General features: G+C 42.0%; 1 protein-coding gene across 3 annotated transcripts in view; it reads right to left on the reverse strand.

Moving 5' to 3' along the window:
* ppfia2 (PTPRF interacting protein alpha 2) overlaps positions 1-15951 on the reverse strand; it is a 112030-nt gene that overhangs the window by 26808 nt on the left and 69271 nt on the right. For all 3 annotated transcript variants that reach the window (XM_029248764.1, XM_029248763.1, XM_029248762.1), the window contains exons 3-6: positions 6259-6360; positions 4670-4834; positions 3299-3373; positions 959-1069 (exon numbers count right to left, since the gene is read on the reverse strand). In XM_029248764.1, the coding sequence (XP_029104597.1) occupies positions 959-1069; positions 3299-3373; positions 4670-4834; positions 6259-6360 (453 nt within the window). The remainder of the gene's footprint in view (positions 1-958; positions 1070-3298; positions 3374-4669; positions 4835-6258; positions 6361-15951) is intronic.

Genomic DNA, 15951 nt, shown 5'->3' on the forward strand with positions numbered 1-15951 from the left:
TAGAAGAAAGTGAAAGCTCAAAATATAATTTGAAAAACTTTTTGTGATGGATAGAGGCTAAAGAGTGATCACCTACTTCTAGCCTGAACTTAAGTAAGTGCAATCACATGACTATGTGTGTGTTTGTCAGTCAGGATCAGAGGTCCAGCAAGGTGAGACCCAGGTCAGTCCCATCTCTCTAGAATTCAAGTCTGTGGATCAGTGTCAGTTTCCAGCCCATGGTCATCCATCTGGACAGATGCATCTAATTGAGCCCTTCTATCCTCCTCCATCCTTCGTGTAGGTCAATGATTCCATGAACAGAAGAACAGGATGCTCCAAAAAAGACTACTGGCAGCTCTGTCAATAACATTTTCATACACTCAGGGCTTTAAAAGACCTCTCCCATAAAGGCTTTTGGTACAAGACAAGCTGGTAAGAAGTTCGATAAATTTGAGAACCTCAAGGAAATGCAGAAATTAAGTCCTGGCATTTCAGATTGAAAATACAGACACAGTCCCAGTCTGTACTTCAGGACATGTGGCTACTTACTATACATATATGCTGACAAACAAAGCAAATAGAGACCAAAGAGGGATTTAATCAGCATCATACAAAGCACTTGCATTCAATGCTGAACGGAAGTTCTACACACAAAGAATTTAAGAGATCCAAAACTACTGTCTGCCACCGTTGTGCATTTACTTGCAGCTTTGAAGGTAAAATTATGGAAACAGAACTATCACTTTTCCCTTTATTTCCTTTCAGAAATATATGAATTTAAGAAAAAGCGCATTAAATAAATACATTATTGGGTAAAAGCTGTTGTGAATTCAGCAAACAGAAGGATGGAAATCCACCTTGATATGAATTTTTTCAGCAGAACACAAACAGAACTATGTGTATCCAGCTTGATTTAAACCTTCTGAGCAGAACTGAAAACAGAGTGGTGTTCAGCTTGATACAGACTCTTACCCACCTTGCTATGGATCTTCTGTCCTGTGTCAGTGCCCTCCAGCAGCTCATCCCCTCCTTCACCAGATGCCACTTTTCTCTGAATGTGTGCATTCTGCTCCCGCAAGGCTGCAATCTGGTGAATACAAGATGGTGGTCCGCTACAATTAAACTGAAAGCAATTAGAAATAATATTGTTTTGTAAAAAAAAAAAAAAAATAAGGAAAATGCTTGCACGTTCTGTTTCAGAGTACAGTATCAAAAGCTGAAATTTATATCACAGCACAGGATTCTGTTTTAGATACAATGGCCATTTGTAGCATGGGTGATAGTACTGGTGAAAATTCTTGTGTTTTTCCTGCTTTTGCACCAAACTTGGTTAGTTCTTTAGTCAGGTCCTTAATAATTCCATAATAAGTGCCTATCCATATCATCATCTGGTCCATGCAATTTCATTCATTCATTCATTCATTCATTCAAAATGACATACAACAGTCAGGTCACATGTAAATGGATTAAAGATAAGAGCAAAGCATATTTGTTTTTCAGTAACACAAACTATAAGACACCCTTCTCAGGAAAAAGGGGCTATTTCTTTTGGTTTACTGAACTTATTTCAAGGTTCGCATTAGTGTCTTTCACAGCTAAAAAAATTCTTCCCTCAAGGATTCTTAATAAAACCCTTTAAAACCCTGGGACATATATAAACATCTGCCCTTAATTATTCCTTATTCAATTACAGATTTTTAGAAAGGAAACACCTCAAATCTCACAGCTTTTTAGATCAAAGAAATAATTCAGTTCATACATTGTTTAGTTTGGATCGAAAGCAGTAGGGTTCATTCAGAAATTCAAGAGTCAGATAGTACTAAGAGAGCAGATTGCACCGCATTCCCAAATTAATAATATTCTTTTGCAATATTCTGTCCTCTTACAAGATGCATTTGTAATATATACATCCGCAGAAATTAATCAACCATCATGTAAATAAAAGGTCATTCAAAAATATAAATGATAAGATTAAGACAAGCAGCAAAAATAATTCTTAAATTAAGAAAAAAAAATACAGGTCTTTAAAAAAAATGTATACGCACTCAACATGAATGCTGCATGATGAAAACCCAACTGTTTAATTAATCAGAGTATGACTATGGCTAACACAGTTACCCCAATTGTATGCAGTATGAGCACTTGGTCCCGCAACTGGGGCTCCCTCCAAATATGCTGTCTATGGCGAATCCTCGCCTAACACCAAGTGGCAGCTGATCTCCATGCAGAATCAATCAGTGGCCTACATAACCTGCAATCTTGAGATGAGCACTGTCCCTGGGGTCCTCCAAAACTAGGCATCCCTACTCCCCTCTGCTCCTCGCTGCCAAGGAACAGTCACTTCCCTCTCTCAAGTTGGCTTTTAATATTACACTTGTTTTCTTCTCACAAGCAAGCAATGAATGACTGGCAGGCAGAAGCGATGAAGATCTCTGGGGAAGGGGGATGTTCTTACATTAGTGCTGTCTCTTCCTGCAGCATTAATGTTCTGTACATGCCCAAGAAGAGTGCAGTTATTTTCTGAGATGGTGATTAGGAGTTGATTTTGTTCTTTACGTGTTTCTTGGAAACAGTGGCATGTATCAGTCTCACCCCATTTTTAACCGTATCTGCATCAGATAGTTTCTGAATAGAAACTTCTCAATGACCATGCACATAATGCATTAAAATAGTGTACTGTACTCTTTTTCTGCTCCACTGGAGCAGTCGCCTTAAGGACGTTGACTTGCCTGCTTGCAGAGTATGTTAATAAGGGAGCAGACTATACTACTGAGTTAATTACTCATTCTTAAACAGAATAGTTTATGACCGGAAACAAAGATGACCTACTTCAGAAATTGGGCTTAAGCTTCAAAAGAATTATACAAGAACCCAGCTACTGGACACTTACTTCTACTCAACTTGAGACATGATCAGTCCATCAGTCTTCAACATACTCAAAACTATCCTGTATTATTGTGTTTCAGTAAGTGCTGGGCAGCACTAGACTGGCGTGCTCATGTTTTTTCTCCAAACCTTTTCAAACCAGCTTGAAACATTTCCAATTCATTGTAAAGTAGCTGCTCAATCATTTTACTTGCTCCTATGAACTGGAAACAGTTAATCGCAGAAATGCCACACAAAAGTCCTTGAGTGACTAAGGTGAGAAAGGGAGGCTGGCTGGTGCTATACAAGGTCAGCCACTGTCAGTACAACATGGTGACAGGGCCACCGCACTGCCTCCCCCGCAGTCACCTGGTCGTACCCATCACTTTTCACAGTTCATATCATGTGGAGGGGGTTCGTCCACGTTAAGGGTGCCGCATGGTCTTCCTACCTCTTGGTTTGCTGCCGTCAACTCCTCCTCCAAAGCAGAGACCCTCTCCAGCGACACCCGCAAGCGCTCTCTCACCTGCAGCAAACGCAAAGCTCAAATTAGAAAGCACCTTGTGATCTTTCAGCTGTACAACATTCTTTTGTGAAGCCTCCTTAAACTCACGCTGTAGGCTGTACTATGGTCTGCTATAATGTTATCCGTAGATTAATGGGTTTTATACATAATTTCCCAGGTTTGACTGATTCTCTGACAAAAGCTTTGATGCAGTGTTTCTGAAAGCTTGACTTGACAGATATTATGAGACAATACTTCACTGCTGCTCCACATATTTGAAGGCCAAGCAGAAGGTAAATGGCCTCTAAATGAACAACTTCAGCTTCCCATTATTTCTGATTAACATTACATGACTAAAGTGAATGGGAAACTGTAAATTGGGTCCACTGAGTGATGGTGAGCGTATTCCCTGCCTTTTCCTCTAGAAGAATGACATTTGTCTTTTCATTATCTGTTTGTCTGGCATATTTGTACTAGTGTTGTCACTTGAGATGAGTTCAACAAAATAATTTAAAAATACACAACACACTCATTTTAGATATGAAGTTAAATTTTGTTTGAGAAGTCCTGAGAGCTGTTACATTGCACAAGTTCACTAGCAGAATGAACACTTCTATGAACAAAACAGCTCTCTGTAAGCTAAAAACATAGTGAAATATACCAAGAACACTCTTTCCCCATGGTCATCTTGTAGGCATGCTATCATGAAGATAGTTGTTTTGTGGTTTGCAACCAAAAGCTTTTACAAATGATGAACTGATTAAGCAGTACTCAGAATATTATTTTAAAAGAATACACTGAGATACTCAGATTAATACCAAGGGAAAGACTTGTGCCATAAATAAATTGAGATGGGATCCAATGTGATAGCTTTGCCAACAACAAAACATAATATTCATGGGGTTCAGCATTTTCATTGGATTTAAAGAGGGCCAATACATTTTAATAATTTGTCTCCTTAAATATTAAAGATAGGTGTTCTAATTTAGATGGAGCAGTGCTGAGCTTGACCGGGATTCTTCAACTGGACTGCTTTAGTCTCTTTTCCACAGTACGGAGTAGTCTGCAAATATACATCAATGCACTCTGGGTAAGTGTGTCTCCGTAAAGCATGCGTTTCTTGATTTTCTGAGACATCGTAAGCTTGTGAAACCTCGACATGATTGTTGTCTCAAGGCAACACTTGCTGCCTGACAGAGCTGAAGGCAGAAGGTAAATAGCCCAGAGAGAGGGAGTAGCAGCTCACAGATGGCACTGAAGAAAACAACAACAACACTGTCAACTGATGCAGACCTATCCAGCCCTCTTTCGTCTTACCTTCTCATCCAAGGCCTTGTGATGTTCGAACAGGGACTTGAGCGCCTTGAGGACCTCAACTTCGCTGGAGACACCTGAGGGCGACTGGGCCTGGCGCTTGACCACGGTCATACGCAGCGACCTCTCGTGTCGGGACACAAGGCACTCCAAATGCTCTAGCAGCAGCTGGGGAAACGTGTACTACGATGTCAGTGCAGTCCATCACCATGGCAGCAGCAGATTTGTCAGCAGAGGTAAATGTCCCAGGACTGACTCCAGACAAGAACAAGGAAGCCAAACCACACTCATAGTATTCCATATGTACAGCGTGTATCATCAGGCTCTGAGAAAAACTAAGACGGAAGTTAGATTTTAAAAAGGGGGAGGGGGTAGCACAGTGGTCGACATCACTGCCTCAGGGGGCCGAGGTTCGAATCCAACCCCCTGCTGTAACTCCCTTGTGCAAGATCCTTAAAATTGCTCCAGTAACAGTGACCCTACTATAAGGATTTGTAAATCATTGTAAAGTAACTTAACGTGCTCAGTCGCTTTGGAGAAAGGCGTCAGCAAAATGAATAAATGTAAAACAGAATAAGAACACTTTCAGGCATATAAACACACATACATACAGGCACCTATAATGCCTTCGGGCCCTCAGATTGGAGCACAGGGACAACAAATATAACATTTGTCTGGTCTGCAATGCCACTTTCCCAAGGCACTCACAAGAATGCCTTCAGTTTGCAAGGTAAGCCGAGCTACAGGTAAGCGTGGGAGCTAAGCACACCTCTGAGAATTTTTATTACACGTATTACAGCTCACATAAAAATCCAGCGAACATTCTAACATAAGTAAAAACATGTCTGGTTTGAGCAGCCACTTGGACAAGAGGTGAAGGAAAACGAGAATGACATATCAAGAGATGGTAATGTGTGGGTCCCTCATAAGCAGCTGAGGCCAACAGGCAGAGAGATGCCTATTACCACATCCCACAGCTCCATCAATCAGGTGTTTGCTGCTATTGGCCTAGTGCTGGCTGTTGTTCCATCTGAATAACAACTAACAGTCATGCCTTCCTACACTCCCTGCTTCCTGCCTACTCTGTTTGCTCCCATCTTGCAATCTGTCCACATCGACAACATGTTGGTGTCAAACACAGGCATATTGATTTTACATCAGTCTCACAGCTTTTGGCCATGTCTACATAACCCACACTTCCTCATTACAAAAATCAATTCTAAAAATATTTATTTAGTGTTAAGGTATCTGGCATTCAATGATCTTTCGAAGGCTGGTTGGTATTTTTGTCGCTACAAGGATGGTGTTTAATGCCTGGCACTGACAAATCTTTTCAGATCATATCTGCAGCAAGCTCAACACTGAAGAGTATTGCTAGTCCAACACTACCTTCTTTAACATACTGGATCCAAAACTGATAACCTTCTATAGCAGAACAAACAGTCACGAAAATGAGATTTCGTCCCCTTAAAAAAAGAGAACGAATCTTATAGGAGAGCTGCAATTCAAATCTGACCACTGGATTCCTTGAGAGGTGGGCTAAGGCAAGTACAGGTCTCTATTCCAGCCTTGGGGGATCATTCAGTACTCACTCGGGTGTTGTTCCTCTCGGCCTTCAGCTCCGAGATCTCCTCCTCCTTTTCCAGTAGCTGCTCCCTGCAGGCATTAAGCTCCTTGGTCAGGGCTGCAAACTCCTGAAAGAGAGATGTGACAACAAGTCAGGTCAAGGTCAGAACTCTGAAGACACACCAGTATGAACATAAAGACTCAACTAGTAGGCATCACTCTAAGATGCCAAAACTTCAGGACGAAACCTGGTTATAACAAGATAAATATCTACTACCTACAGACAACCCTGTTTAAAAGGCTACACAATACTAATTACCACATTTGTAGGTATACAAGTAATTAACAAATTTTGACTTCCATACAGAAACAGAATGACTTTTACAGCTGACAAATGTAGTATTTCGCGCCAACATTAACAAACAAAATTAAAGTGTTCTGGGAAAGTGGAAATCCTTTAAAAAATGATCCAAACAAAATGATTCAATGTGTTAATGGTAATCTCCACCCTCCACACAGGGTAAATAAGAGGATTGCCTGGAATAGCAGGCAAGGTTCCAGAGCTTGTACACCGAAACATGGCTTGGAATGCACTCAACGGAATTAAACTGTGGTATGGCAGGTCACAGGGCATGCTCTGTGACTGCTGCTCCCTGTGAAGGACAGAAAAACATTGACAGACACATTCTAAAATTGTGAACAGAAAACCACACAATGTCAGCTTAACTTGGGATCAAGCAAGGAAAAGGTAAAGTTTTACCGAATCAGACTTGTCATAAGGCACAAGATCAAAATTCAGATCAGCTTTTCAAAATTTGACTGCAAGAAAAGAAATGCCCCCCAGTGCTGTTGATTTTTAGGATTCCTTCTGCAGGGTTGTCATACAAGGAAAGTGGCTCTCGCTGGGTACCCTCCTTTCTTCACTATAAAGGAATTAGCGTTGCAATATACAGTATGTATGAGAAACAAGACTGTAAAAGGTACAACAACAACAACAACAACATCTAGACAAGGAAAAGCAATCCATCACCCACATGCAAAAGAAATAGGCACAATGTTCGATGTAAAATAATTCTGAGCTTTGGTCAGTTGGACAGTTTTTTTGGTGATGGCTCTTATTGACAATAGTAAAGTCAGCTAAACTATGTACCACTAAAGCAGCAACAAAAATAGCCAAAATAATCAATTTTTTGTACCTCATAACTATAGGAAATTATTACTATTTTATACCAGATATACATGTCAGGGTTTGCATGTGACAATCAAAAACTGGGCCCAAAGATGAGAGTTTAAAATGTGACTACATTTACAAATTGTCAATACTAAACATACAATTCAAAGCAGCCTGAAAGATCAGATGGGCCATGTGTAATGTTTTAGCCTTTCTCAATTTCTCACTTTTTCAGTATTTTAAGTACGAGTGTTATCTTTGAAACAACCTTCACAAGATGACGACATGTCATTCAGCCTGGAATTAAATCACAGCTTCCACCTGTCAGACAGCCATAAATAAAACATTGCACTTTGGGAATAGTTTTCTGAGGATGCAGAAAAGAAACAGACATGTACAGTTCTTCATAGTGATGTGTCTGATGAGTTTAGGTATTGATTTCTTTCTTTAGGAATAGGAATTCCTTATCACCTTCTGTACACAGAAACGCAATTCTTACAATGATTCACAGAAGACCAAGAAATAAAGTGTGGACTGTGTTTGCCAATAGATGCAGGAATGTCACCTTCAAGCAACATCACACTGAATCTGCTCCAGTGATTTTGTTCCACCTATACAGAGCAATGTTATTTGAAATCACAGGCCAATAACTACACTGAAGGAAAGGCTTATTACGTATAAAACATCAGCATTACCATATGAACCTAGAGAGATTTTTTTAAATGATCTCATAGGCAATGTATCAGTAACTTATTACTGTCTTGGTCACTTAAATGTGTCTGCTTTAATTAACAATTTAAAGTTGCTGGGTGGTGTTGTGTTTCCCTGTACAGACCATGGAAGTTCAGAAGCACGAGGGAGTTCTCAGCACGAAAAGTTCATGTTCATTCCTCTTGGCTTAATTGTACATGCAGGTTTTTTTTTTTTTTTAGCAATGTACTCTAGGTAGAGATTGTAGTCTAGGTATAGATTCTACTGACAGCAAACAACCATGTCTCTAAATGCAGTTGATGCTGATTGTTTTGTTAGTAGGGATTCATATGTAGAGTGGGTCTTCAGTTTATGAACAGAATTGGAGACCAGAAATCTGTTCATAACTTTATTTGTTTATAAACCCAATGTCGCATTTACTGTTATGCCATAATCAAAGGCTGTCAAACATTATCCAAAACATAAAGCTGCAAAGCTCTTTACAGTTTTACTGCAACTATAGATACAGTAACTTTGCGCCCTCAATGCAGATTAATGAACGAGAGGTCATCTGTTAAAACTTTGCAAGTTGAAGAAGTTAAACACTTGACCTGCTTCTATTAAAACCTTGGTGTACAGTATATACAGCCCTCTGGCAAATCCTTCACATTCTGCTTTCCAAGATACATAAAAAATTACAGTTAATATAGGAAAGGCTTCGATTTACATTTATTTATTTAGCAGACTTTTTTTCTCCAAAGCAACTTACAATGAACTCTATGTAGTGTTATGAACCCACACACCTTATTCACCGTGGTGACTTACACTGCTAGATGCACTACTTACACTGGGTCACTCATCCATACATCAGTGGAACACACTCTCTCTGTCATTCACACACTACAGGAGAACCTGAAGAGCATGTCTTTGGACTGTGGGAGGAAACCAGAGCATCCGGAGGAAACCCACGCAGACACGAGGAGAACATGCAAACTCCACACAGACTGAGTGGGGATCGAACCCACATCCTCTCGCGCCACCCAGGCGCTGTGAGACAGCAGCACTACTTGCTACGCCACCGTGCTGCGTGCACATTTGCCAGCACATACAAAAAAAACATTTCTGAACTCCAGCTGTATGTGCCTTCTATCATAGCTCATGAAATAACATTATGAATTCTATAATTATACTTGAGCTCTTGACACATGTTGTGAATGTTCACATTATAATTTAACACGCTCGCTAAAATGGAATAAACACTCTTAACAGTTCAAAACCACCTCTGCACTAATCGTATGCTGTAATGTTTGACCTTGCTTCTTTTTTGAGCTGGGAAATGATTTATAGTAGTGAAAACCTTTAACAAACATTCCTGTGCAGTACACACAATGTGCTATTTGTTGAAATAGCTTACTTTTACTGCCTCTTGAGAAGGGAATGTAAAGAAAAAAGGGAGGAGAAAAAAAACTATTAAAATCTATTTCACCGAAAAGCTGTCAGCAGAGGGGTGACCCTATGAATGGCAGCCTATCTGGCAGCTCGATGGGCCGGAGGGACGTGATCTAACGCATCTCTGGATTGCGCGAGGTGGGGGGTGGGCGCTGGCTCAAGTGATAATTGACTGTCTCACTTCAGAGACCTTTCCCATCTGCCGCCTTTACTGCGGTGGGCCTCTGTGGACCGAGGATGTCGACGTCAACACGGGGCCCCGCCTGGCGCTCTTTGGGGACTAGGGCTCAACAGCAGGGGGATATGGGATGGGGGTGGACTGCCAGGGCATGATGGTGGAGATCTGTCTAGTTGTACAGGCTGGTTTCACACCAGGCTGCCATGTTCCTCGAGACACTTGGTGCTAATTAAAAGGCATTATTAACACTGCATCTTGTGCTAGGCAGAGCAGGTCTGTGGGAAATGCACGCCAACATTACCTCGCTTCTCCACATCAAGCAGGGGGATGGTGCAGTTTGAGCCGCAGGCGTGCGACACAAAGAGGATTACGCATAACAACCCAGTCATTTGTCAAGTGCTGAAAAACGCCTTCAGAGCATTTTCACTGCTTGCTGTTGTAGACTAGATGTTTGGGTTAAATATCTTGGGAAGTTGCATTTAAATTCTCAGTAAGCTGTTACCACAGAAACCCACCACAGCAGATCCGGGGTGTATAGCATGCGCGGGTTTCGCTGGCTGGGTCTAATTCAAAGTCTCTCGCACACTCACCTGCAGGGAGTCTGCAGTTTGAGCAACGATAACTTCATAATGAAATTGCTCAGGTGCTGTCTCACCACCTTATTGGATTTATAGGAAATCATTTCGGAATACAAGGGGCTGATTCAGGCATGAGGAATGGTAGAACAGGTCTGAGAAAACTCCCGTCAGCCTTATTTAGCTAAGAACCAGGGACTTTGGGAGTAGCTGGAAGGCAACAATACACAAAAACCTTGAAATACGTCAAAGGCAGGTCAACACAACGGTAAGCACGAAGGAAAAAAAACAAACAATAATGAAGCTGTTTTACGACATACACATTTGAGTTCTTACACCCCAGCACGAATGCAAAGCTCTTCACCTGTAGCTGCTTAGTGGTCCTACTCAAAAGGGCCCAAAATCTAATAGCAGATGGTTGTCAGTCTTGGCTCCTTTGTGGTGGAATTGATTGACCGTTCCTCAAAACCAGAGCCCCCTTTTCACTATTCAAACAGGGTTCCAAAACTCATCTCATTTGGACCCAACTTACTTCCCGCCACCTGTTTTCCCGTTCATATGCCACTTGAACAGGGGCTTACGAGAACATGTGTGCTATGACACTGACAGCATTTAACACCTAATCTGTGCTCCAGCAATTGTGTAAGCACAGGATCGAAAGCATCTCCGTGCTACGGAATGCACTTCCGTTCACTCAGCTGTATATCGCTTTGGGGAAAAGCATAAATGTAAATATAAAATCACCTTCACACTCGCATACTGTGGTAAGTCATCATTAGCTACTTTTAAAAAGGCCTGAGATGCAGGCAAGGCTTGGGCGTCACAGATGTAACCCGTGTACGTCGGCCCAGGTCAGCCGACGGGGGGGCCTGCGGCCGAGGCAAAGCAGCCTCGAAAGCAGCTATTCTAGTTTACACTGTGACACTAATTATATTCAACAGGGAGGGAAACGGACGCTCACCCGTGCGCGTTTGCCTCGAGCGTCACGCGGCCCGCCGCGCGCCACCGCCACCGTGCCTGCTCGCGCTGCGTGGGCCTGCTGCTCCCGCCCGCCCCGAGAGCCTCGCTCCTCTCGCCCTATCGGGCTGACCTTCCTAAATGCCATGGCAACGGTAGTGACATTTTCCCCCGGGGGTCAACGCAGAACATCAGGCAAATGCGCTCCCTGCATCCTGTGACTCGTGTCGAAGTTGACAGCACCGGTCGCCTCCTTCAGCATATTCGGTCTTTTCCATTAATACGCAAAAAAGTAAATGAATGCACAAATAAAACCGAGTGCTTAATCAGGTGGAGGCTGGGCGGCTCTGGCCTCCCTCCGCTCCTTCTTCCCACCGTTACGGCACAAGGCAGGTGAGTGGGAGGAGAGGTACTGCCGCACACGGCACCCAAACACATCAGCAGCCTGCCTGCATCAATAGACATCCGCACATGCTGCAGAGCCAATGGCAAGCTCCTTTTTATGCTTTCAGAAACAGCAAGCATCTCCTTTCGATTGCTACAAACCACATGCACTGGATCTCCTTCCTCACGGTACAGAGTTGAGGTTGCTGGAAAAAGTATTTATATCTCAAGGAATATGGTCATGTTTGCCCTGAATCTCAGGCTAGGAAGGCTGGGAATTTTAATTTTCGGCGGTGAAGAACCTATTTAGCAAAGTTTCTGAATTTGCCTATTCGTAACACGGTCTATTCCCAATAACTAACGTTCCTAGGCACGGTCCACGGTGGAGCAAGGCTGCAATTCCAGCACCTTCGGATTGCAGCTCCGAGGCCTTTAACTGCCAAAATCATCTATTTCAGCGCCGCTGTCCATACCGAAAGCTCTGATTGCAAGAGGGAAAAAAATCCTGGTGCTTTAAATAATTAAGAAGTTGAGTATTCACACAACTTACTAGCAGTGAAGTGCATGCTAAAACAAGGCGATGGCAGGTAATGACATAATGTAGCCGAAAGATGGGACCTACTACCCTGTAACTTGTGAAAGGTTTAAGAGCTGGTACTGTAAACTGCAGGAATGTCTCCTACACTTGGTGTACTGCAGGGTGAAGCCTAACAACAAGCGCAGATTCATAATAAAGCCTTGACTGCACACACACCGTTCAAGATGTACAAGAAGCAGATGAGCATGCGGATTAAAGCGAGCCCTGTCACTGAGTGCGGAACGTAATGGTCTTTGCTAATAAAGAAATGATTACTTTCGTTTGCCTTCTACAGAGCAGTGATAAATGATACGCTTTTCTTCAGACTTGGGGCCATAAATAATTACGCAACCTTAAATTCAGCACACAAGACATCAGGACTAAATTTGCTTTGTGTCTATTCTGTGTATTGCACAGAGATATTCTGCTACCCAAAGCCACTGCTGGCTTGCTTCTCTTTTCCATACAAAACAGCCACAGGTCTTTCATCCATGCCCAAAGGGCCCAGAAGCATGCTCATGACATCTTCTGAACAGAAGTAAGGATTCTGGTGACTTTTGACAGATATATATGAAATTTGAAATATGACATTTAATTTCTCGCATTTTGGGGGGTGGGGGGGTGTTGCTTTGCATTAAATAAAAGCAGAATTACAAAGAAAAATTTACACAGAATTTCTTAATAGTGTTTCTGGCTTTAAAACTAAAGAAAAATTTCAAGTTCATTGTCATAGGTACAAGTATCATGAAATCCTTCCTGAATGCTTCTCCCCAGACTATGGACAAAGACAGAGACAATGGAAATACTGCACAAACAAAAACGATGACAACGCCACCCCCTTCATTTTCTCTTATTCCTCTTTCCTTGTAAAATGTAGTCCAGCTCAAGTGACAAAAAACAGCAAAAAAAACAGAACCCAAAATAAATTCAGTGACTATCAAAACTGCTTGAAATGCAAGATATGCGAGTTACTCTCAATTAAGCATTAGACCATATGGACCTGATCTCCTATAATCTCATAGACACGACAGTCAGGGAAACTAAACAAAAAACTGAGACACAAACAGGATACCTGTCCTCACTGAAGCCAAAAGACTTATTTGTGGACACATGCAAGGCACAGCCACCCTCAGAGCAGACACTCTAGACAAGAGACGAACACAATATACAATACACCGAGGTGTTTAATCCCCAACTCAAGGTCAAGGGAAATCCCTGGGTAGGTGTTACCCTGGGAAACTGCCAAGCACAAAGTCCTAAATCCAGCATGGGACAAATCTAGAGCTGGACTGCATGCATACTGTGCAGTGAAATATGGCTGCTAAATGATGCGAATGGGCTGGACTGATGAGATATTGTGAACATGTCAATTTTATCTGGAGACGCCAACAATGACGTCTGCTCAGCAATGGGTTAGCTGTCAGAGAGAAAAGCTGACCCGAGCCTGCGGAGGCAGCTTGGCACTGATTTACTCCAACCTTTGCCTGGAGGGCTGAGAGAGTCACATCATAGGACTCGGGGTATAAAGCAGAGATTAAAACTACTGCTGTGCAATTTACTGCCCTTCACTGCTCCTAATAACTAATTCTGATCCTTTAAGATGTGCAATAAAGGGCCTCCACCCAGAGGCATCCACATGGCGTGGGAGGTATAACAGTGGCGCTGTCTCTACAGTCCTGCAACTACAAGCGCTGGTTCATCCAGGGTGTGTCACTGTGAGCAGTTGTGACACAAACTACACGCACAAGAGGCACAGACAGGATGCTGAGTGTCCAGGGAATGATGGGGCCTTCCAAAGGATGCCTACAAGTACAATACAGAAAGAATGAGCTCTTATACCCCAACATCAGCAATGAATAGGAATTCCTGATTAGGAATCCAGAGTAATTTTGTTTACTTTCGTACGGCACTCTCTCGACCGGGCCGTCTATGAGTGCTCAACAGAGATTATAACAAGGGCCAGAAAGAGACATGCAGCAAATGGTGATGAGACCCCACAGGCCATTCTGCTTCTCAACAACACATACTAGAGGTATTTCTTTGAGCAATGCAACCGACAACCTCGCTTTAATGCAAATTTTACTTTTGCAGCCCAAGAGTAAAATGCTTAACATATCATTGCCCTGGAGACATACTTCTGAAAACGATATGAGCAACACAAGAGGCCGAATCTGCAGCCACTGAGATATTACTGCTCCTTTGTAGGATCCGTGCCTGCAAATACACATCAGACTGTGCTTAATGCAATTTGTAGGCTAAGGAGTTAAAGTCATCCACACCAAAACAACTCAAGTAAATCCAATTATCACATCAAAATAAATATCTCAGGACCACATGCAGCATTACGGTCCAGTGTGAAGAGACACTTTTTCTATTCTGCATCATTCTTTGAGTTGCAATGAGAAGCACAACAGCCCTAATTTAGATCTAATAAGGTTAAGCAGTGGGGTTCCTTAAGGTATCTAGAGCTACACAAACGCAAAGGAACAGTCAGAGAAAATATCAGCCCAAGAAACCTCGGGCATAGTAGGAAGAAAAAAACTGTTTTAAAAGTATCGGTATAAACATGAGTTATTGAGCTGAAAAGTTCCTTTTGAAAGATCTCTTTCCCCTGAAAGTTCGTCTTATTCAGTGGCACTCTGCACGGATACTCGGCAGCCAGATACGAGCATCAAATCAGGGAAAAAAATGATTACACATATCTTCAGCTTTAAGCTATAATCATCTTTCTTCCAACTGCTCCAAAATGGCTTTTGCAACATGTGATCGAACTTTCCAGCATAGATTTCCCTTGACCTCAGTAAACTGTGCCTCTGTCCCTCTTTCCCTGTCATCCTAACCTTTTGCAACGCCGGCTCACTGTACCAGGATATAACCTACATGACAATCATGCCTCAAACAGCTGTTTTTCCTGATATTACCAGCTGTAAAAAAAATAAAAAATAAAAATAAAAAAAATAATAAAAAAAAAAAAAATCGGTGACTTTGATAAGAAACAAAAGCAAGTGCCCTGAAAAAGTGTGAAAGCTGACTTGCTTAGTCTGCTATTTCGGTTGCTGCGGTATCACAAGCGCACTGAAGAAAGGGCAGTGTTTCAATGATGAGTCCACCTCACCATCCCTCAAGTGTTCTTAAACTAATACATAGCTTCTAAATTCCATCAGTTCTAGAAAATAAGATGCAATAGCAATAAAAAGTGCAGTTTAGAGTGCTACAGTAACTGAGAAGATCTACGAATTCACTCTTGCTGTAATAGTGGAAAGAATTAAACTGCTTGAATTCCCTTTTGGTTACAGGTTGGAGTACTTTGTCTTGGTTCTATCATCCAGTGCTCCATTTTTCCTGAATCTAGCCCACAGTGATGTGCCCCTGTTGACCCTGCTTTCCCTCTCTCTGTATCTACTCTTCAAAATGAGTCGTCTCTTTCCCTGGTGGCTAACCTGCTGCAGTTTTATTCTGCCCGTCAACTCATTTTCCCCTCTCCTCAGGCCAAGTTTAAAAGGTGGCTAAAAACTGTCTTCTCCATTTTATTGAGTTCTGGATGTGTGGTGAGATGATTTTCTTACTCTGCCCCTCAGAAAAAGTATATAAAACAAATAGTAAACTATAAATATGATTTATTCCAGGGATAACTGAGACAAAGCAGTAATCATACATTAATCCTAGCTGTTTTTTCCAGAAGGCTGCCTATGAAACTGATGGTGTGCAATCACTTACAGAAATGGCAAAATTTCAAAT

The sequence above is a fragment of the Scleropages formosus genome, chromosome 24 (genome assembly GCF_900964775.1).
Source record: "Scleropages formosus chromosome 24, fSclFor1.1, whole genome shotgun sequence".
NCBI lineage: Eukaryota > Metazoa > Chordata > Actinopteri > Osteoglossiformes > Osteoglossidae > Scleropages > Scleropages formosus.